Here is a 24,876-nt window from a genome sequence, read left to right on the forward strand (position 1 = left end):
TTTTCTTCAGCGTTTCTATCCGTCTTTGTTTCGCTTGTCACGTTTCGAAACAGCTCCCCTCTGCCCTTCCGAGTGTCAGTGGTTTTCGTGAAAATACGAACGTAACAGTCTCGACTGATCAAACGAGAGCTACGGGAGTGTGGCGTGATGTGTTAACGATGTCACGGTGACGACAGATATTTGCGGTCGAAAATCGAGGAAGGCGCGAAACGATCTCGATAGTTAACATCCTGAAACGTGTTATCATCGGCAGCCGTTGGAATAGACCGCCTTGTCACCGTGAATGATTCGAGAGGTCTCACGCCAAGTGTCAGCTGGTGCGTGCTCGATAACTTCGATTTCCTGGGGAACCGTGGTGTAGTGTCCTGACAAGACGAATATGCTCCTCTCAGAAAGAAGTGAAAGCTTCAGGCTGGATTGGTGTGCACCGCGTGAAACGAATTAACCTAACAAAATTGTACAGTGTTAAATACGAAAATGTCTAGTTCCGTTCGGTATCGCGAGAACATCCTCGAAGAGATGCGGATTTTCATGAGTTTGGAGTTGTCCTGAATAATTAAACGTCCTTTTTCCTGTGCACGAAACAACTTGCATATCAGCGTCAGACATGTTTGGGTGTCCTAGAGAGGCCGTGCGCGTCAAAGTGAAGGTACGGTTCTCTTTACGGCTTAATGTTACATATTTCATTTAGTATTTCCCATCATTGATATCAATAGGTATTTATCTGCATCTCTCATCAAATTTCTACGATGCTTTCTGTTAGAGTAACGTTTCATTTGTTACCCACGAAAAAGTGTAAAAAGTAAAGCTATTCTCATCCATGGGGCAAATGATTAACAGATGATATTAACTGATATTAACAGATGAATTTGATGAAAAATTTCGTGTCTTTTATTAACATATAATATTTCCCTCGGGTCTATAATTCATCATTTCTATATTTAAATGTCATGTGAAAAATGTTCTATGTAATGAATTTTTAATTCGAAGAAGAACGTGCAGCAGTTAAGGCACAATTTCAAGTTTCAGTGCGAAGTATGTAGTTGAAAGCGCACTCTATGATAAGTTCGATATTACTCGAGATCAAAGTGTGAATCCTCCAGATAATATAGCGAATTCTATTTTCATGATCTTCAACGGTCATAAACAATGACCAAGCATAGAAAGTTTCGCCAATATCTTTTAATGTGATTTCACGAAAGCAGACGTCGCGTGGCAACACATTGCATTCTGTAATTGGAATAAGCAACGTTCTGTAAAAATAATTAGAACATGTTACTATTTCACCTGGCGCTTGGCGAAATATTCCTGCGGCATTGCGGTAAAAACGACCGTAACGCGTTTCCAGTGCTGACGTTCCAGACGTCCATGTTTGACATTCACCGAAATACTTCAAACAGATGTCAGTCTAAGATATATGTATATCATGTTTAAGCAACTGTAAAGAATGAACATTTATCATTCGAATTTCATCTAAATTGCTCTCATTTATGAACTTTTTATTTTTCAATTCTAAATTTATATACAAGCTAATAACATCTGACCTTGTCGAAGTATAAATTATTTTCATATTTTACATAGGACGGGGGAAAGAAATAAAAGTTGTTTATCTAAAAAAACAGTTGAAAACATGCTTTCTTCAGCAATCTCTGATATAATGTTTGAGCGATATGAAAGATGATTTTATCATTCCGAAACTTCTCTTCAATATTTCGTTGACTGATAATAATTAAGAGCGGATGTGCAGTATGATAAAACTAGCTAACATATTCAACATTTACATTCATATCCTTCATGCTGAGAATATTTTTCCCCCATTAAATTTATATTCCCTTTTAAATTGAAAATATTAACGGATTCCATTGTAATACCTGATATCAAAGCCACAAAACTCGCACCACACGTGTTAATATTCTCTTACAAAACGCGTTAAACATTGATGCATCCATGGAGGATTTAAACGACAATGTAGCCAGACTGATGCTTTTGTTCGGAATCGAAATGAATATAATTAGAAGAACATTTACATAACCAATGTAACAGTTTAAATACCAACTGAAACCTAATTCTAGTTTTAACCACAGTTATTTTGAACGTTGTTTTTAATCATTAATACAGATGCTACATTTCTTTTTATAATTTCTATATGTATCTTTTTCTCTTAATTCGTATTTTTCTCTTTTCTCTTTTCTTTTAATTCGTATGGATTTTTACAAAATTTATTATACATGTCATTGTTGTTGCTAAGCAATTAAACGTGTAATTGTAATGTTACTTCAATTCGCCGTTTCTGTTAAAATGAACGTCATAATTTCGTGCGACTAACAAGCATCGATTCGGTTCTTCGTTTCGCTCTAAATACGACACCAATGCGCGATGCAAATCTAAAGTTAGTACAGAAAATCTTAGCACAGAAAAGAGAATTAAAAAAGTTTCCAAGTTCGTGTGTTCACTGATCAAACGTTTCAAGGCTAGGATTACTGTAAAAATAGTACTGAAATTTAATTTCCCTTATGAGACTGGCTACGAGATCTTCAATTTCCATTCCGCTCTTCAAGATTCCTTAATTAAAAAGTGAAATACGATTTGCCAATTATTCGAATTTAACATAATTGCAAGAAGAAATAATGATAATCTTCTTAATTTACATATTTCAAAGTACATTGAGTATTTCAATGTAAACTGCTTTACAAACGATCAAGAATAAAAATGAAATTGTTTATAGTTCCCTGCAACTGTTTTTTTTTTATTAGCTTCTAATTGTTTAAGGGAATAATTATTATTTATATTCTATGGTATGTAATAAAAGTTTGTGGAGTTTAAAAAACATGAAAATTCGCTTGAAATATATCAAAATTATCAATAGATTTTCCTTTAGCCATTGAATAATTATTTATGGATTCCAGTATGATTAAACGTAAGGTCGTTTTTTTCTGCAACCAAAAAGATAATTAAAAATAATATATTTCATCAAATCTTACAAGATGTGCTACTTATAATTTTAATATCAGTTGTCCAAACTTCTGATTAATCTTATCAATGGTGTATCTTAATTATTGATAGCAATAGTTAATTTACGAGTTACAATTAAAATTAGTTCACAACTCTCAATTGATACTAACCATTTGCACGCCACGTTTCTATTCATATCGTTCTTCGAAGCTATTAAGATTCCCCGGTATAGATACAATCAAATCAACCGTGAAAAGCTGGTATTAAACCTACAGGGTGTTAAAAACAAAATGTAGTTCGTTATCTTAAGTTCACGTAATATACATAGAATGATGAAAAATTTAGGAAAAATAAGTCTATAAATAGAATTTTATTAACGATATTTACTAGTATAGTTGAAGTGAGCCTTGATCAAAACACTTATCAATTGATAAATCAACCTGATCAATGTTCTTCACTTTTTTAACCTCGTAAACAGATATCTTCCGTTTGTTTTTAGATTATTTCCCGATCTTCAGTTAATTTTTCTAATTTTCATTCGTTAAACAAACAGTATTGGTATTTTGTCTAATTATTCCGCGACTAAAGAACTGAAAAAAAAAAAAATTATCTAGACTACTCTTTCAAACTATCATATTTTATTACTGAGGACAATCGTACTGAAGAACTTTAGATACGTTATAAGAAAAAGGAAATTGTATTACTATTTGAGAATGAGTAGTTACATCTTCAATTTTTTTCTGCTGAGTTGGTAACTTGGAATCTCGTAACAAGTTAATCCCGTACTAACGTAAGCAGTCGCGTGTTTAGTTGGATAAAACACATATTCCCTCTATTTGTTTGATTCGCATTAGATTGATCCTGATTTATTAGTTGCATAACAGGGATTAGCTTGCCACACAAATTCTGCTTGTTCGTTTCTCGTTAGTTACAGAAGTTACAGAGAAGAAATCTAATTATGCTAAAAAAAAAAAAAAAAGGAAAAGAAAAGAAATAGTAAAAAAAAAGTGGGAATCCTCAATTTTTTAATCACTAGTCACTGAAACTTATTTACGATAAATGAATCATTAAGTATCTTCAAGAATCTGAACAATCTTTAGAAAATTACTAACTTCAATAATTAACTTAAAACAATTGAAATTTTCAATCATTTAAGTGAATTAATAATCAACTTTATATTCTTACATCAACCAATCAATTCTTTCGAATATCTAACGGTAATCTACCCATAGCAATATACACGTTTCACTTTAGTATATCAACTAACAAATTAACCTTATATTTTTAACTTGGTGATCTATATAGCACGTAAATAACTATAAAAATTCACTAATATCAACATAACTGTTCATACCGGTACCACTGATCAGCTTTAAGTATTCAAATGAATAAATCAATCGATAAGTATAACCAATTGCATTGATTCACTCAGGTTAGCTTAAACTTTCCCCCTACCGGTAGAAAATCGAGTTTAACCTACCCTTCCAGCAATTATAAGAGAACAAGATCTTGAGCGCCCTCTCTTTTGAAACGATTTGTAGGCATTTACGTCGCTTGGTAAAGTGGCTTTTTTAACGTGCAGGTAAAATTCGGTTGTATCGATCCATGGGTTACTGACTTGCAAAAAGGCCGCCTGGTAATACAAGGACCATTAGGGGGCATGGATTATACCAGTCGTCCGAAACATTTCTTCAGCCGTAATTAAAAAATGCTCCGCTAGCCGATTGTCTTCCGAAGCGGATCGCGTTTGTTCAACCGGTCGCGGTGGAAAGCGTGCGGAACATGATTGCGTAATACGTCCGTTACAACCGTCAACTGTCAACTTACATAAAGGAGATACAAAGTTGTTACATCAAATTCCAAGGCTTTCGTAATGGAACTCGTACCCGAGGCTTCTACGTTAAATAATATCCCCACGACTTCGAGAATATTAGTTAACCTCCCCATGGATCTCTGATTTATATGGGATATCTAACCTGTAACTTCTTGTTGTAACAATCCACCCAGGCTTTCATGATACATTGCATATCATGGGTATATTGGTAAAACGCATTAACAAGGGAATTTTGATAACTCGAAAATTCCGATTTACTGTTGTCTTTTTTTTAAACTTTGCAAATTTGTAGGGGACGTCAATAGAAGTATCACGCAATTGAATTTTTGCTATTTTTTGGCTCTTCAGGGTGAAAACACATTCGAGCTTTGTGGATGAATTGTGTAATGAAATTGTTAAATTGATTGAAATTGAGTTTGATTGTCAGATCAAAAAATATGCAGAACTCTCTTATGAATACTTCAATTTCTCTAGACTCTTGTTAAGATATTTGAGAAAAAAAAAGACAAAAATCAATTAAAGATTCTTCATATTTCTGTTTAGAAATGCGAGACCAGGCATCAGCCCGAGTATCGCAAATTCAGTGTGGACCCGCAGATAACATCCATCGAAGTGCTTCAAAGTATACTCATTAAAGCGTTCGACATCAAAGGGTGAGATAGTATTAATGTTAACACGGAATAATCGTCAAGTGTATTACATCGAGTGTACCGTAAACAGAATAGGAAAACTTTCGGTTATGTAACGTTCATTTGCTTTTGGACACTCTGCGATTAGCCGTTATCTATGAAAATAAAAACCGAACGCACGTTTCGTTAGATTAGAAAAGTAAAAAATTTCCATCTGTTCCTCGTGTCAGAAAGCACTCTGAACCGGAACTATGATGGGCGAAAAATTACTTGAACGTTTCTAACTCTCGCAAAATCGATGTATTTTCTACAAGATTATGGTTTCGCGGTATAAGCAACGTTTTCAAGGTATACATCCGGTGGAAGAGATAACGAAGTCGTAAATCTTCACATTAGGCGATAACATCGATTGATCTAGCCGCACGCAGGGTCGTGCGCGTCTTATAGAAGTCCCCCAAATCTCAAGTCGCACGCACCGAGCGAAAAGAACAGCCAACGCCTCTAGCGGCCAAACGGCGGCTTTAAATAGATCAGTATAGACCCGCATCTACCTTTTTTTTGTTTTTATCACTTTTTAAAAATACTTGAATGGGAAAATTGATGCAAGTTGACTTCGTATTGCCTTGAACATAGCTAAAGTTCCTTGTCTCCCTCAAACTGATGTTTTGACGATTGGATTTCAGAATTTTAACCTTTTCGTTGTGGCAAAAAATCTTCTATTTTAACGTATTAAATTTTTTTTTTAATTTCTCATTTTATTAAATTAAAGTGGAAATTCACCTTAATTTAATCCTTAATTTTTGCCCTGTGCAAGTGTGCGAAGATTCGCCAACAGCAGTAAAAGGATTAAAGTAATTACAGTAAATAAGCAGCTATAATCAGTTTTATATCAGTCCAATAGAATACTTTCCCCTCTTCTTCTCACCCATTCACATGTAAATCGTTGTGAAATTATTGTAAACGTTGAAAAAAGGTGTTTTGTTAGTTGATGCACGATATTGTTATCGGAAAGTTAATATTTAGTCTAAGCATTGAAGAACGTAGATATTTACGTTTACTCGCTTTAATATTATTTACATTGCGTTCAATTATTATTACGATGAGAAAGAAATCTGTGTTCAATTATCACAGTGATAGAATTACGATAAATATAATAATTCATTATTTCTCGGTTGAAGAATCCAGCCTTTACATTACTTTCGCGAAAATTTAAGTTACATTCCATTCCTGTTGCTTTCGAAAAGAGAAACACCTTTTAATTATCGAGAGTGTATAATAATACGTATTCTATATGTATTACGTTATGTATATGTACAATACATGCGCATAAATTAGAAATCATTGTTAGCCTGTGGTAAAGTGAATCGCAAGGAATACCAATTTGCCTTCGATTACGATAGCCTTGAAATACATCTTTTTTTTTTTATTTTTCACTTGGACGTTAAGTTGGCTAATATATGACTCGTTAATCGCTTGTGCAATTATCTTTTTTTCTATGAATCATTTATTGGCTAGGATACAAGTGTGTTTTTCGAAATTATGAAAGCAAACTTAATTGACTGAGTGAAAATTTGAAAAGCTCCAGCATTACACACTTACCAATTATAAATATAAATAAATATAATATAAAATGAAACTTATAATTTATACAAATGTTATGTATGAAAAATTGAATTTCTAAAACAATATTCAGATTCCTTTATTCTTCTATAAACGCTAATTAGATTTATAACTTAAATTTAATAACTACATTTTATATTTTTATTTATCCACTTAACAATTGTATGCACTTGAGTGCAATATATTTGTGATAAAAAGAAAAATAATTTTCTTAAAAATTTTCGCAGAGAATTCACAGTTTCTTATCGAGCAATAGACGACTATGGATCAGAAACATACTTATTTCTGTTGTCCGACTGGGACCTGGATGCAGCGTTCATCAGGTAAATTTCCAGATAACACTTTACTTGTTGAAATGATAAACGATAAAACTTCAGTGCTTTAACCGATAGTGTACTTTATTTTAGCGCTTCTGAACCATATCTATACCTTCAAGTCAACCTTAAGCCGTTCGGAGAAACAGGTGACTGCGAGTGTTACTGGGAGCAGAATGCACAGGAAGTGTCGACGCGGCAAGAAACCGGGTTTCCATACAAGACACCTAAGTTACCGGGTCTCATAATGAATAAAGTGAGTGGAGTCACTTCCTTAGCTATCTTTTCTTGTTTTTTCTTTTTTTTACAATTTTTTTCATATATCTTAAGTGATACGTAAATGATGAAGTCTTGGAATATTTATAATAAAGTAGGTGTTCATTGAAATATTCATGAGATCTTTTAAGTTTCATAAGAGACAAGGTTTCTATGCCACAGTGTAATTTATTGAAAGAACAAAGTACATATTTTTCGTGATTTATTAACAGCAAAGGTTACTTTTGAAAATATCCAGTACAGTATAGATTGTATTGTATTTAATATTAAAAGAAATATGTGCAATGCAAAATTGTTTGTTGTACTAATTCATTCTCCTTAATTTAAATTATGCAAAAAGATAATTGTCTTTATTTTAAGTAGTACATGTTATATATACACAGTTAATTACACACTTACTTCTATACTACAAAAAAAATAAAAGCATATTGTAACTTGTATGTATTTCTTATAGATGGAGAGAACGTTGAATATGGTTCAACGTGCTCTAGGTAACTTGGGTGAGGAATCATCGCACCAACAAGGCACTCAACCACCACGACCACCTTTGACAGATGCGGAGTTCCGACGGTTTTTGGATCCCATTGGACAAGTGATACATCCTAAAGAATTAAGAGCTGTCATTTACTTTGGTGGAATTGAGCCTAGTTTGCGCAAAGTAGTTTGGAAACACATCTTGAACGTATATCCCGAAGGTTTGTCTGGTCGTGAGAGAATGGATTATATGAAGAAAAAGTCGCAAGAATATCAAAATCTTCGAGAAAGGTGGAAAACCCTCGTGCAAAAGGGGCAAAATGTCGGAGACTTAGCGTATGTTACAAGTATGGTACGGAAAGACGTTTTGAGAACAGATAGACATCATAAGTTTTATGGTGGTTCCGACGATAATCAGAATACGGCCAGTCTTTTTAATATTTTAACTACGTACGCTTTAAATCATCCAAGTGTCAGTTATTGTCAAGGTATGAGTGATCTGGCTTCGCCACTTTTGGTTACCATGAGAGACGAAGCACAAGCGTATATATGTTTATGCGCCCTTATGAGAAGGTTAAAAGATAACTTTATGCTGGATGGAATTGCGATGACCACTAAATTTGCCCATTTAGCTGAAGGTATGTGAAATATAATATGCTATAGATATAATTAAGAAATTGTAATTTTAGTCTATAATTAATCTATAAAAATGAACCAAATATGGCAGGAGTTAGTGCATAAAATATTAATAAGTAATGAATATGTATGGCATGAGTAGCCACTAAAAATTAAGATATAGACAAATTTGACTCATGTTAAATAAATTACGAAGAGGGATATAGGACATTATATATCAACAGTGATACATTGACAGCCAACATGTCGATTTAGTAATATTGGAGTATATACAAGCACTCTTCAGACACTTGAATAAACCTTGAGTAAATCTTCTAATTGATTTAAACAGTGTATAATTTTTCTAAATTTAAAGCAATAACAAAAAGTATGTTGCAGCATTTTTATTAATCGTTATATAATGCCTATATTTTTTAAGGTTTGCTGCATTACGATCCTGAATTCTATGCTTATCTAAAATCTCATCAAGCGGACGATCTATTGTTTTGCTATCGATGGCTTTTATTGGAAATGAAACGAGAGTTTGCTTTGGATGACGCTTTAAGAATGCTCGAAGTTCTGTGGGCCGCTTTGCCAGCATCACCACCGAACGGAGAACTTAGTTTAGCAGAAGTACCTTTTCCTCCACCTTCACCACCGCCAAGTCCAAACGTAAAACACATTCGTGAGAACGCATACACGAAAGTCTGTGCTATTAGACGACAAAGTTCTTCCGCAAGTATCGCCGCTGCTGGAAAGAGAAAAACTCTAAACCACGAGGATCCATCTTTGCAAAACTCTACAGAAACTAACGGAGACTCAAAAAGGTACTTCTATGCAAATCGATAACAGCAGTGAAATAAAAATATTAATGTAAAATGAAAATCACTATCTGCAGATCGAGCTCTCCTTACGAGACGTTTTCTGAGCCAGAAAATGATTTGACTACAGTGAAGAATCGAAGGAACACCGAATCGACGGAAAAGTGCCTAAGTACAGATTCCTTGTCTGGTAAATCTAAACGCGTAAACCTGCTGGAATTGAAAGAAAGACTGGCATTACCTAATAAAGATCAATATAAAAATAACGAGCAGAATGATGGCGAAAAGAAATGCGCTCGAGTAGTAAAGAATTTAAATGAATTTTTGAATTTTACCAGTCTAAATCGTAGTAAAGTAACACCAAGCGATGCCGAACCAGAATTAAGGTGAAACGATATGTTTTCAAACACTAATTGGAAAATACTCATACTTTTTTTTTAAATAAGCAATAAAAACAGTTTCGTAACTAAAAAATGTTGTATCTTTTAGGCGCGTTTCAAGTGAGAGCGGAGTTATCAGAGTTTTAAGAGACGAACCGAATTCTCCCGACGATGCAACAGATTTCTTTCCAATGACTACTTCAATGACTAGAGAATTAAGACTGGAACTAGAATCACTCGATCGGCAAGTCTTCGGACCATCGCCACCAAGCGATCAGCAATGTGATTGTGTTCTTTCTAAGAGGGAAAGCGATTTAGTTGATAGTGAAACTGACACAGAATTAGCAAGGTGTAGTCCAGCTGCGGATGTATTCGTATGGGAGAATCCCCTGCATACGTTGCAACAAAAGACTCATCCAGCTACTCCCGATGAACAAGCGGAACTCGAATATGATGGCGAAATATTGGAGGATCAGAATGGTGTTAAATCAGTTACCCCAATTAGATTGCTTAAACGTACTACCAGGTATAAACTATAATCTCTAGAAAGTTGCGATATATATTCCAAAGTATAATTATAGAAATAAAAATGATAAAATTGCACAGGTCCGAATCCGCTTCAGATAGTGAGGAGACAGAAAGTTGGCATCAAAATGCAACAGTACCAGAAAGTCCAACAAAACAACCTGTACAAGAACATTGTGAGGAAGCTACAGAGCTTACGAATCTCATTCCAGCGGGAACTTGTGAGGATCAATTAGGAGAAAGTTCTTTGCCTCCACCTCACGAATTCGGCGGTGGTAATCCATTTCTTATGTTCCTGTGCATTACCCTACTACTTCAACATAGAGACTTCGTTATGCGTAATCAAATGGATTACAACGAAATGGCTATGCACTTTGATAAAATGGTCCGCCGACACAATGTTATTCGAGTGCTGAATCAAGCAAGGCAGCTATTCGCTGGTTATCTTAGAAGGCATTCTTCATCGTCATTAGCCGCGAAGTCAGACTCCATAAACGTGTAACCTCATAATGCTTGAATATTGTACTTATCAATACCATATAGTATGGAATACAAAATGGACGATTTTAAAATATATTGTACTGTTCAAGACAAATCACCAGAAAATAAGTTTAAAATATGTTTTTTAAATCGAAAACGTGAATCAAAAAACTTCTGTAAATGAAACAAAATATCAGGTAAAATGCGTATCAGTGATAAACTAGGCAATAAGAAATTTAAAGAACCTCCTCAAGGTGCTCCTTTAATCATGCGTTCGTGTAAAATCACAAATTCTTTATGTATTCTTTTGACCTTTCCGACATATAAATTTCAATATAGTTTAAACATTGTTATTGATTCACGAAGAAATATTAAGAAAAACGCTACTGTTATATTACTTATTTGCATTTATCTACTTTTACTGCCTACTAATAAGTTTTTTGTTAATAAAAGTTTATTTTCTTAGGAAAAATTAATTTTAGCTTGAAAGGGTGAACCTTGGTGATCATGTATAAGTAAGTACGAGTACATGCTAAAGCAATGTAATTATCTGCAGTGTGATAGCACTTGTTACTACCTATTGAGAACAACTCATTTCACATAGTTTTCAAGTTCATGAAATTAAATAAGCTAAACATTTCATTGATACTTGTGTGAAAATTGTAACACAGTTTAAAACAAAATCTGAAAACGTACTCAAGTCGTGCATGGTACGTCGTTAACTCTATTCGTACACCTACGGCACTATCCCTTAACATTGTGCACAGTATCAATTGCACCACATCGAAAAACTCTTTCACCGTACCTCGATTTAAAATTAAGTGATTAGCTTACATTTGTAAAATACCTATGATTAACTTGGTAGTCATACCTTCCTTTGTTCTCAAACAGTATGCTTGAGAAACGACAATAAACTGCATTTAATTTTATCGCTAACAATTGAATTATGAATTCATCCAACTTGCACATCAAAAAAGAAGTTTAATTATTTTACATCTTATACTTTATTTTTAAATAACTAATAATTTACATTACATCACCTAATAATATAACAAAAAGTAGATTATCCATTTACAGCTTATTTATTGTAAATTCATTTAAAATTCAATACTAGATCATAAAATGAAAATGAAACTTTATAATTCCTGTGTTCCTCTACTAGAAAAAAAGTTCTCCAGCTTTACTTTTGTTTTCTATTTCCTCCACTGGACAAAATTGTAAGAATTCTTACAAAGATATTCACCACATCCATATACACAGAAATCGCGCTGAAATAAAAATAGTGAAAGCATATAGACTCACATATGTATTTTTCACATTTCCTACAGAATCTTATTCAAATTACTTACTTATTAATTGGGTCATATGGTCTTGCCATATATTCATGAGTTGGATACATTTCTGCTTGTTTAATAATCTTTTGTGTGTCATACAAAAGGAGTGTAGAAAATAGTATCAAACCACCATATAGGGACATTGCATATAAACCAGATCCAAAAGCTGTGGTAGGTGGCAAAAACATTGATCCCACACTGCTTGCAAACACAACTCCTAAACCAATTGCTAATGGCCCTCCTACGTTCAAAAACTTTTCACTTGGTGCACAAACAGCAAGTAGAGACAAACCCCCAACTACACCAGCAGTATACCATGCAGCTCTAAGTACTAAAGGTCCAGCAAATACATACAGAGGTGCAAGTATTGCACCAACAGTACCAGTATGGATTAACCATGCTATTTGTTTTGAACCAAAACCTTCTTTATATGGTATACTTTGTAACAGTATTCCAGTACCCCAAATTGATGCAATAGTTACCAACATGGCAACCCATCCCTGATGCATCATTAAATTCATGACAAATGGTGAGCGTAAACATAGTACTGCAGCTGTAGTACTGCTTACTATTGAAGCACCAAGATACATATACGTGGTTTTAATCCTATCCTTCACATATTGGGGCCATATCCTATAAAAGATTATATATTTTATAACATTTTATGTCTACCTAGTTATCAGCAATATCCTTATAATCACAATATCAGTTAAAAGTTACCTAGCATAATCTATGGCTCCCATAGATGGTGATAAACCCAAACCATAATAACATAAAGAACCCAATGCTAATGCAGCGCCACCAGCAACAGCTCCTTTTCCAATACTGAATGCTAGAAGTATAAAAATAATATTTTTAACAATAAGTTTGATATTTTATTCAATGGTTTTAATTAACTGTATTGCAATTCTTATTATTATCAGGAATTACAAAAATGTCTTCCATTAAGAGAACCACACTGAAATAAGTGTGCAACTTAATAAGAAGACTATACTGAAAATAATACATTCAATATACTCAAGAATAGGATTGTTTATGAACTTATTAGACACATTATATATAAACATGTAGAAATTAATGCATGAAAAAATATATGCACATTGTCTTTACAAATTAATAATGAGAACATAATATTTTTTTATAGTACTTCCAGAATTCATTAAGGATACTAATATATGTGAAGCATGTGTATCAAATATTTTCAAAACATATACCTATAGCTATGATTGCATCATATTGCATGTATCTTTCAGTATTGGTATTTTCATTACAAATTCAAAGTTTTACCTGTATCTTTTGCAGGAGCCATCGCTCGCTCCGTAATAGTAGTTGATCTACGAGAGGTTCTTGCAAATGTACTTCGTCCATCATTAGCAAATAATCTCGAAGTTTGAATCCTTGAAATAAATGGTTTCGAGTTAACCGGAGTTCTTACCAAGTTGACTAAACTTGGTGAAATACCACTTCGACACAATTTAGTGAGCAACATTTTTGCATACTATTGCCTGAAAAATGAAATATACATATGTGAATTAAAATATGAATAGCACTTTTTTATTAAATATGAGAAAGTACACACGACTTTGAATAAACTAAGTCTTAAGAATTGGAAAAAATCCACAGGCCTAGCAAGATTTACTTGAAAATCCAGACCAATATTTTTTTTACGAAAAATTTTTGTGATTACTCACAGACGCAATACGTCGCAATTGTTCTCGACGAATCGATATGATTGAATTACACTGAATTCACGTTGCGATTATCCGCATTGACAAGCATGCCATAGAATAAATGTTATGAAGATGGTAGACATCTCATGCAACGAAATTCCATCTTTAGTGCAAAATTGACATTAAAATTACTAAACTTCCGATTTACTCTAGTTTATAACAGAATACCAAATTAAATATTCAAATAATTTTAATACTTAATTTAGAGTCACTTAGAATTATTCGTTTCCGCATATTGATAGTTATTGTATCTAAAATTAAAAATCAAACTAACATCCGTAATATAACAAAAAATTAAAATGAATATTGTTCTTGTAACAAAGCATTTATTTTATAATGTTTAAATTATTACAGGATATTATTCATTATATGATCAAGAAATGTTCTTTTAATTATTAATTTATGCCTAAATATTTAACAAGTATTTATTACTATTTTAAGTCCGAGTAAGATATAGTCCATGTGGAAAATGCAAGTACAACTTTAAAATGTACACTTACATTAAATACCACAGTATATTCTAATTAATTAAAATTTGAAATATGCCTTAGTTTAATATTAATAAGACAAATAAATGCTACAAAATATTAAATACAATTTATTTCAATAAAATTTCTATTTATGAGCATCACTTCCGGTTAATTTGATTGGTTAAATGTGGCAACATTGCATTTATTTAAGTTAACCAATCAAGTAAGTTCGTTGTTAATTAAAGTAACCAATCGTACTCTTAGGAAAGTACACCCATAATGCACCGGAAATGATAGTTTTGGTGGGAGACAGTTCTACTAAGTCTCCACTTTAAGACATCGTTCTCTTCGTTGTCGGACGCCATAGCGAACGCTTCGTTTCGAAGACGGTCGAGAGTGAGTTAAGCTCGTTATTCACGAGAAACTTTCCTCTCGGTGATCGCTAGTTGAAACGAGTCTAGATTTATTTTGAGCGAATGATGGCAGGAGCCGAATCGCCAAACGTAAAACAAGAATCGCAGAACGCTTCTGCGGAAAACAGTAATGAAAATCCACGAGAACGTAATCCACCGGGCGGCGGTGGCGGCGGCGGTAATCGCGGCCCGCGTGGACGAAAAGGAGGAACACGTTTTTCTGGCGGACGTGGCGGCGGAATGGGCGGAGGAAACAGGAATAATGATGGACCGGTAAGAATTTTACATATTTTTATTTATCTACATCTTAAAGAGTTGGCGTTCCTTGTTCTTACCGCCATATTTGTTCCAACTGATGCGCAGTACTTCGACAAGTTTTAGAGTTCTATCTTTTGAATTTACTAAGTATTTCTAGTTCTAATAGAGTTATAATTTCTATTTATGATGTATACTTCGTAATGTACCTTTGCTATTGCATATAAAATCAAGTTTAACCATCATGATATATTATACCTTGTATATGACTATTTTTGAAAAGTATATAGATAAATATTTTAAATATAGATTTACTCGAAGTAAAGATAAATATATTTTGAAAATCACCAGTTTAATAGTACTGTTTTTAGTACTGTTTTAAGTATTAAAGCAATGTTAACATTTCTCGATCGACGGTACTAATTTATCACACTACATATATTAATTTTCCATATCTAAATGATATGCAATTGTTAATAAGGTAATAATCATAACATGAATAATGAGATAATAAAACAATAAAATATATTTAATTTTGCTGTAAGTAAAAGTTAGGGTAAAGTGTTTTTGAAGATGATAAAATTATTAAATATTTATAAATACAGAGAATAGTTAAGGTATCGATTTTTCATGCTAGAGTATTTACAAAATGGCGTGTAGAAACGTAAGATGGCGGATAAGCGTGCTTAGCGTCTCAACACGTGGTTTAAAAATTTTTAGTTACTATGCAGCTACATTAAATTTCTTTATTAGTGGAATTTTTTTTTAATTGTATTAAACGTCGTATGCAAATTAACTAAAATTTCCATATGGATTTAAAATTTAGGAATTATTCAAAAATGATAAAGTTATCTGTACATTAAGTAGTTGTGTTAATAAAAATTCAGAAAAAACTTATGTACATTAAGAAAAAATAATATTAAGCAATTCCTATTGAGTTAATTATGTAATTTTATTTCATTACTTATTTATAAAGTGTGAAATAATGTTTTACGAAACTATCTCATTGGAAACAAATTAAAAATGTGTAGGTTATATGTAGATGAAGTATTTTATTTGTTTTTATTGTATTTATTATATTTGGTTTTAAGGGGTTACACTATCTTGATATGTCCGAAAAATAATACAGGTTCCTTGAGAACTTATTTTGAACAAAAACCCTTTTTTTGAAAATGAAAAAAAAAACAATTTAATTGATGAGAAAACCAAATATACAAAAAATTTTTTCAATTTTCTTTAAAAAAAAAGATTGAGATCGATAACATACCACGAGGTGTGTATGGCTGGGTGGTTAACAGGATCTTGAAATTAATTTTGGTGAATGAAACATTAAATAAAACTACATCGTTCATCCACTGATTTAGGATTCTTTTGTTTAATTGAAAAATAACAAAATAGCGGTATTTAAAAAAAGAAAAACTTTTTACGCGGAAATGTAACCATTTATTTTTATATAACTCAAGTATAAATTAAAATATCGATGATATAGTACGTATTTATAGATATGTAACCAAAATTTTGTAAAAATTAGTTGTAAAAATTCCGGAGATGTGTAAAGCTGCGCAGCACTTCCATTTTCATAAAATTAGGATAATTTCCAGTTGGAACTTGGACATAGGCTAAATGGTATTTTATCTTTAAGATACTGAAGTATTAATTTATGAAAACAAAAAAAATCGATTTTTTTTTAACCGGTCAAGGTAGTTAACCCCTTGACTTGATTGTAGCTTATTATCTTTCAGGAGAAAAGTAATACAATTTTTTTAGATTAAAAAATTTTTTTAATCATATTCCTTCATAAGTTGAGTTTACAATCTGCATAAGTCGTTTACGTTATTTTTCTTAATAATAATATATTTATAATGCATTACAAAAGAATGTAGAATTTCTTCTGATGAATTATTGTCGTTGATACATACGTTAAAATACGAAAAAAAATAAAATAGCCTAAATAGAAAGATTAGTGTGAAGCGTATGCACCCATACGGAATTACGATAAAAATTATGCTCAATTTTATAAATTTGATAGTTTTTTATTGTTAAATTTATGAAATCTTAATGTTATTTCTATTAAAAATGTTATAGATGAAGATGAGCGATTCTATGGATGGAGGCATGGATAATCCTATGAATGAAGGAATGGGTGGTGGTGGTATGGGAGGAGGAATGGGTATGGGACGTGGCGGCGGAATGCGTGGTGGTAGAGGAGGCCGAGGAGGTGGTGACAGGAACATGGGAAATCGTTCACAAGATGTAAGCAGTGTTTACTCTGTTTAAACAAATAAATTAAATCTTAATATGTTAATTTATGTTAACAAAATAAAATGTAAGTAATTATAAATTGATATTGCTCTTATTTTCATGATTAGGATCGTTTAATGGAACGCATTATGGCTATTAGTGGGCCTACTCATGATCTAGCTCCCCAAGAAACCACAGAAAAGAAATTCAGCGGTCGTAATCGTTTGTACATTGGAAACCTGACAAATGATGTTACAGAAGAAGAAATCCAACAGATGTTCCAACAGTATGGTGAAATATCTGAGCTTTTTGTTAATAAGGAAAAAAACTTCGCATTTCTCAGGATGGTAAGTTCAATAATTTTCTGTGCTATCATTTTGTTTTTGTTTTACACAAAAAATGATTATAATAATTACCGGTTGACAAAAATGATAATAACACTTGGCTGCATCATTATATATATGATATTATATTTTATGTTTACATCTATACATATATTGCATTGCTCCATAATTTAACTAGTTGTATTTTATAGGATTACAGAGTAAATGCTGAAAAAGCGAAACATGAATTAGATGGTACAATGCGCAAAGGACGTGCACTTAAAGTACGTTTTGCTCCCCATTCCTCCACGATTAAAATTAAAAATCTTACACCTTGGATTTCAAATGAACTGCTTGAAAGAGCATTTAGTGTTTTTGGTGAAATCGAACGCGCTATAGTTATAGTAGACGATAGAGGAAAATCTACCGGAGAAGGAATTGTAGAATTCTGCAGGAAACCATCAGCCCAACTTGCTCTACGAAAATGCACGGAAGGGTGCTACTTTTTAACTGCGTAAGTTTCTGCAAAAAATATAAATATCATTCACCCCATCGCCACGCTTGTTCGACGTATTTAATTAATCAACAAGTGCCTAGCAATAATTAATGATTGGGGAAAAGTAAAATAATAATTCCTACAGGAAGCATGGTACAATAATTGTGTTTGTATTGTGTGCCAAAGATTGGAATACAAAATTTAAGTTAAAATACAATTTTGTTAATAGAAAAAAAATTACTGTTGAAATATAAAATATAATTATTACAGTTCTTTACGTCCAGTGGTTGTTGAACCATTTGAACAACAAGATGACGTCGACGGATATCCAGATAAAAATTTGCCTCGAAAAAATCCAGAATTTTTTAAAGCTCGTGATATTGGACCAAGATTTGCACAAATTGGAAGCTTTGAACATGAGTATGGAACACGGTGGAAGCAACTTCATGAATTGTATAAACAAAAGGAAGAAGCATTGAAAAGAGAAATGGCAATGGAGGAAGAAAAATTGGAAGCTCAAATGGAATTTGCACGTTATGAACATGAAACTGAATTGTTAAGAGAACGTAAGCATTTGGAATGGCTGAAAAATTTTACTCCGATTCTTATGATATAAATGATATATTCTTATAAATTAATTTTGTTCGATTATAGAATTACGCATGCGTGAAGCTGATCGTGAGAGACAGAAGAGAGAATGGGAAATGAAAGAAAGGCAAGCTGAAGAACAAAGAACACGTGAAGAAGAATTACGGAGAAGACAGCAAGAAGAAATGGCAATGCGTATAAGAAGACAAGAAGAGGAACTACACAGGCGCCAACAAGAAAATAATTTGTTCATGCAGGTAACTAGCTAATTTGTTTCAATAAGAAAAAATATCGAAACTACAAATTTTTTAAGATTAATAATTGTAATTTCACATTTTCATACTACAAGGATGAATGAATATATTAAGTACTAGAATTATTAAAATATAAACTATATTTTATATTACGTGGTGTATTTTTCCTTGTGTTTTATACAGTGCACTTATTTTCTATTCTTTCATTTAATATTTGTAATCATAGAAATAAATAACAATAAATGCATAATATACTGAGATACCATTTATAATTATTAATTATCAACTTATTTATGTTTCTTAATAATGCTTAGGGTTATGTTCCCTTTAAATTTAAGGAGCAAGCAATGAGGGGCGGTGGCGGAGGCGGAGGTGGAATGGGAGGAAAAAATTACGATTCCGTTAGTAATAGTGACCGCGATGGATATGGTCAACCGGATGGTAAGTTTAAAACATAGAAATGTATAATAAAATAAAAATTGCACTTTATATATCTTATGTTTTTGCAAAGCGTTATTCTTTAATAATTTTTTTTTAAAAAATTAATACTTTATGTTGGTTTTGTGTAGTTTTGTTACATATTGAGTATAATCTGAAGTACTTTTATTGTGAATTTCAAGTACTTATTATTTTTATAAAACTAATTGTAATACGTGTTTAGTTAATGTAGGTTCTAATCGTAAATTGTACTTTATTACAGGTGGAAGCAGCATGCCAGTGGTAATGTATCCCTTTAATTTATCATTTTATTTATTCTTTCTCAAAATATTTAAATTTGATTTTTCATTTATGTGTTTCTATTTGGTGGCACTATGGAAGAAATTGTTACGTCTATGTGCGGGAATTTTTTCATAGAAAAATTGAACTGTGTTCTTGCATGACAAAAAGAACCAGTATTATTAGTGAAAATTTTGCGAAAAAGATGCGCGGAAGGACTTCTTTACGATTATTCCCATGAAAAGCATGCTTTCCGAAATAACAGAGTTCTAATGTCTGCAACAATGCCAACTTTATTTCTATCTTTTTGAAGTTCAATGTATATTTCGTGTTATTCATTTTAATTAATTGGTTATAACATGTGGAGAATTCAATGGGCATTAAAATTTTCTATTTGCGAGGGACCCTCATTCTTATAGTGTGAACAGATGCTGCATTTTAAATTAATTTACTACTCTCTCTTTATGAAAATAAGGTATTATAATTTGTATCTTAGGGAAAACATTGCTAACCTTCAATTTCAAACCTTTGGCATACGTTTATACATGGCATATTACCGCAATCTTATATTAAAAGTTTCTGCGCTTTTATTAGAAGCAGATGTGGCATGTCTCCTATATTTAAAACGATTATAAAAATTATAGAGATATCAAATTATTGATGCTTTTTCGGTTTGGCTTATTGTAAAGCAATTTTACTTAAAAATTGATTCAATATCTTGACACATACAATGCTTGTTGGGGTAATTTTAATTATATCATAATAATTTTTTAAAAACGTTCCAAGTTACGAAATTAATCACAAATATTACAGGGTACAAATATTTAAAATATGAAGAAAATGATAAAGATTTTTTATGGACTTTATAAACTGTACAAAATATAAGTTATTTAGGTAGGTTAAGGTTTCATTTGACAAATTCGTCTTTCCGTATTTAAATTCTTCATATTTAAACTGTACTGACATTTCAGTACATTTACCTTTGAATAGGAATCGTTTACTTCTGTATGTACTACACATGACTAATTTCTGAACATCTTCAACCGAAGAAAATTTTATTTTCAACAATAACTATATTGTTATGATTATCTTAGGAAATCGTTCTGTATTACATTGATTGAAAATGTGCTTTAGGGAAATAAAGGACAAATTTCTAAATTATTGAAGCATACAATAAAATACGAAGAGCTTGTATATTCAGTTTGAATATAGCCTTCATAAATTGAACAAAACTGAAACATTCTATGGGATACTCTTTAGGCATTTACCAATACAATTAAAACCAAAACTGTATTCTTCATGCCACATTGGTGTCTCCATATGCTTGCAGACAGGAGGCTCTGTTTTCTATTTTCTCTAGTTACATTAAGGATTAGGTGTTACATACTATGGAACTAATATTTTTTTTCATACACGTAGAAATTCGAACGTTTAAACTAAATTTAATCTCTTCGTTTATAAAAATTTATTTTTCATTATATATAGTTCCATAGTAATGATTTGATATTTATTAACCAACAAATGCCCAACTATATTGAATATTAATCAAATATAATCAGCTGTATTCAGAAACTTTTTCATTTAAGTACAACAGTATTATATTTTGCATATAATAATTTGTTTAAAGGTAAAGGGTAATTTAATTATAGTTTCTGAGTACAGCAAATATAAATTCTAATTTACAATAAATAATTTAAAACGATAATTTTATACAATATATTGGAGGGAAGATTTTAGGGGGAATACGTTTTTGGGTTTTTAACATCATACTAATCTTCATGGAGATTTCCATGTATATTATTCTATAATATATTGTTTTAAATATCTATCACATATATATGTACAATTCTGTGGTGTAGATACTGTCTAAAGTTTGCTTAGAGACCTTGATCACGCCTCTTTGCTACTTACATACATACCTAAACTTCAGAGTTGTGCAAAATTCTAACAATATCAACCCTACAATTGAAAGGAACAGTAAACAATTCTTGCAATGTTCCCACTGAAAATGCTATCAATATGATTGATTTGATGAAATACTGTATTGTGTACAGTAAAGCGTTATGTTCTTGAAATATTTTATGAATGTGTTAGGTTTATCGATAATGAGAACACCATACATAATTCAGAAGCTAAATAGCTTCTCTATAGGCATTTTATACGTAATAATTTCTTATGTCCAAAGTTACTTAACAATATTGTATAAAATGTACCCACTGTGTAAACTAGAACTTCAAACAGTTCAAAGAAATTAGGATATTGGATGCTGATTCTGAACATTTTTTAGTTAAATTATTTGAATAATAGGAAACTATTGATGTATTTATGTCTACCTTAATTCTAAAGGTAGCACCAAGTCAACAATTTTTTTCTGACTCTAATTCAGCCTTAAATTGTGATTTATGAAAATGACAACTAATTTTAGTAGTAGACCATATGCAATATTCTGCAGGCTACTGTAATCTGTTTCACCAGATCCTACTGACTTCGACAATAATCACCGTCAGTCTTATGTTGGGCATTTGCTTGGTTTAATAAGGTTAATGGATGTCGAGAAACCGGCATATTCTGAAAGCAGTGTAACATTTATACGTATATCATTTGTTTTAGCGCGTGTATTATTCACGCATTCGATTTTACTAATGTTGTACGTGCAAACAACATCTAACCTTGTGTTTTCCCCTTTCTTTTCTATGTGATTTGACGAAAATTGACGATGACCTGTGCTGCTGTCAAACATGGATGGTCGCCCTGAACCGTGAAATGTATTTATGGTACATCCAAAATCTGCTACAAAACACCGTTGTTCACCGTGTAAACGGAAATCGTTGGCATTCACTTCAATGATATTATCGACACATAACTTTCGACCGCCCTACTTCAAAATGTCGTTATTTTTTTTTATTTTACGCACAATAATGAAATTCGACTTTCTCTGTAATGATGATTAGGATACAAAGTCTTTCATGGATGCATATAACAGTATGGATCGTGGTAGTCGAGGGGGTTATAATGACGATCGTGGTCAAATAATGGATTTGATGGATATGAGGGTCGATATGGGCAACATGGGTGGTGGTCGTGGAGGTAGTGGTGGTAGTGGACGTTGGCAAGGTGGAAGTGATCGAAATCGTCAGGACGATTATCCCAACAAGAGAAGACGCTATTAAAAATGTCGCAGTATTATAATGACTTTTTTTAATCAGTCGAGAAAACATTATATTTTTCCGATAGTTCGCATTGTATTCCTCAGTCATTTTTTCCAACTTTTGCTATCGATCATCTTTCACGTTTTATATCGTAGGGAAAAGAACATTGACGAGAATGAGTAGACAAAAATGATAAAAGGGGGATATGCAGTTGAGCGCCCGGGAGAGAGTGAGAGAGAACGCAAATTTATATCTTTCGTATTAGATCTGACTTCATAATATCGCGAATTATTTTGCTGATAAGAGACTGCTGTGTTTTTATACAGTTTTTAAGTTATCAGAACATTAAACTTGCGAGCGTATTAACTGCAAGGGACATCTCTTCGGAATGATTAATAGTACTAATAAATTTGATACATTGACGACTTCTGTAAACTTTCGCAGACAACATTCTTTTGAGACGTGTAAAATGAAACCAGAGATCAATAATGGAGTACCGTTAAAAAGTTGATTATTAAAACAATCATATCATTTTTCGACGTTTAAGTGTAAGAAAACATAATATTTGAATCAGTGTATGACTTCTTCACTTTCTAGAGACTTCTTTTCCAAGGAAAGAAACGCATAGAAATGGAAGAACTAGTTTATGTTTACGGTGTCATTTCATAAATTTTGTTACGCTAATATACAGTAATATAGGGAAGCAAAATATATTTATTGTCAATTAGCATTTTAAATAAACCAATTACGTGGAAGTTTTATTCATAAAAAAAAATGTAAATATTAAAAACAACGTAATATATTAATTTTTGTTAGTACTGTATTGTCATACTATACTATTCATAGTTCGTCATTTCATTTGATTCAATAGTTTTCCAAGGTGAAAGTAATATACTCTGATCGTACATTTAGCTTTGTACTTTACCATTATAAAAGAATATTAAATTAGTCTATAAGTGAGAGTGTGTTTAACAACGACTGAAATCGATATCCAGTCACTTGGTAAATTATCTTTCTAATAAGAAGAAAAATTGCACAGGCACGTCATGCCTGTATCAAAGACCATTTTAACTAGTGCATTATTAGTATTCGTACATACGTGTTTCTAAGTTGATGATGGTACGATGTCACCATAAAAGAGTACTTGCAATTTTTGCATTATTTGAGGCTTTATAAAAGTAATTATGTTAGAATAAGACATATATCACCAGAATAATCTGCAATTGTGCTACTCAAATTTTGTGAAGGAACTTAATTGACAAAAAGTGATTTTATGAATAAAGGTCTACATATATATATCCATACATAGGAACTATTTAATTATTAATCTTCACAATTATGGAAACTTCGTAAACATTATGCGTGTTTGAAGGATAATGCGAAAACTTCTTACGTTTTTACTACTTTCAATATAGATTATACCCAATGAACACTAATTATTTAAACTTGGATCTCAGACATCTACCATATTTTACAGGAGTATAATTTACAACGTTGTCATCGAGTTACTAAGGCATGGGATCAAATTCTACTCTACAATTTACATTTCTGCAGCATATAAATTACTAGTTACCAATTTTTGTAAAAACAACTTGTAGTCACCATAGCAAAATAATTTTGGGTATATATTATGTGACCACTTATTTTTTATTGACTTTGTACTGTTCTCTTTTTACAATTTGAGAATTTTATATGCAGAATTCTATTTATGGAGAACTATGGACTGATGACATTTAAAGTATCGGATAAACGAATTTTTGTAACAATCTGACATCTGAATTAGGTGACAAACATATATTGACATTCTGCTTTATGAATTTATTCAGGAAAGTTATATATGAAGTAATGAACAAGTAACATGTGAAGATTTATATGTTGGAAAGAAGTGTTAGGCGTTTAAACATTTTGTAACATTAAACCTTTAACAATACTCATTGTGGGTATAAACTAAATGAAAGTATTTTTATATTTACTATATTAATACAG

At 32.0% G+C, this 24,876-nt stretch overlaps 3 protein-coding genes across 13 annotated transcripts in view; 2 read left to right on the top strand and 1 right to left on the bottom strand.

Annotated features, from left to right (window-relative positions):
- Positions 1–443: 443 nt before the first annotated feature.
- LOC108570320 (TBC1 domain family member 25) lies at positions 444–11,036 on the top strand. Its single transcript, XM_017932160.1, has 9 exons — positions 444–649; positions 5,330–5,439; positions 7,263–7,358; positions 7,443–7,605; positions 8,080–8,737; positions 9,154–9,541; positions 9,613–9,921; positions 10,025–10,441; positions 10,522–11,036. Exons 1-9 carry the CDS (start codon positions 608–610, stop codon positions 10,940–10,942), a joined length of 2,604 nt encoding a protein of 867 aa, XP_017787649.1. The 5' UTR covers positions 444–607; the 3' UTR covers positions 10,943–11,036.
- A 1,032-nt stretch (positions 11,037–12,068) lies between these two features.
- On the bottom strand, positions 12,069–14,021 carry LOC108570323 (growth hormone-inducible transmembrane protein-like). The gene is made up of 5 exons (XM_017932164.1): positions 13,946–14,021; positions 13,542–13,759; positions 12,975–13,086; positions 12,270–12,887; positions 12,069–12,188 (listed from the first exon to the last, which is right to left on the bottom strand). Exons 2-5 carry the CDS (start codon positions 13,741–13,743, stop codon positions 12,101–12,103), a joined length of 1,020 nt encoding a protein of 339 aa, XP_017787653.1. The 5' UTR covers positions 13,744–13,759; positions 13,946–14,021; the 3' UTR covers positions 12,069–12,100.
- A 794-nt stretch (positions 14,022–14,815) lies between these two features.
- Positions 14,816–24,876, top strand: part of LOC108570338 (hrp65 protein-like) — a 17,781-nt gene continuing 7,720 nt past the window's right edge. For 8 of the 11 annotated variants that reach the window (XR_001891357.1, XR_001891353.1, XR_001891355.1 and 5 more), the window contains exons 1-8: positions 14,816–15,140; positions 17,208–17,375; positions 17,492–17,710; positions 17,899–18,200; positions 18,453–18,748; positions 18,837–19,027; positions 19,339–19,465; positions 19,725–19,744. Coding sequence is in view for 3 of the 11 variants with exons in the window: in XM_017932177.1 (XP_017787666.1) it covers positions 14,931–15,140; positions 17,208–17,375; positions 17,492–17,710; positions 17,899–18,200; positions 18,453–18,748; positions 18,837–19,027; positions 19,339–19,465; positions 19,725–19,744; positions 22,693–22,911 (1,752 nt within the window). In the remaining 8 variants the exon portion in view is untranslated. Of the gene's footprint in view, positions 15,141–17,207; positions 17,376–17,491; positions 17,711–17,898; positions 18,201–18,452; positions 18,749–18,836; positions 19,028–19,338; positions 19,466–19,724; positions 19,745–22,692; positions 23,420–24,876 lie in introns of those variants that run through there. The other 3 variants (XM_017932178.1, XM_017932177.1, XM_017932179.1) reach the window with 3 other exon arrangements.

Source organism: Habropoda laboriosa, unplaced genomic scaffold (genome assembly GCF_001263275.1).
Source record: "Habropoda laboriosa isolate 0110345459 unplaced genomic scaffold, ASM126327v1 scaffold68, whole genome shotgun sequence".
Taxonomy (NCBI): Eukaryota; Metazoa; Arthropoda; class Insecta; order Hymenoptera; family Apidae; genus Habropoda; species Habropoda laboriosa.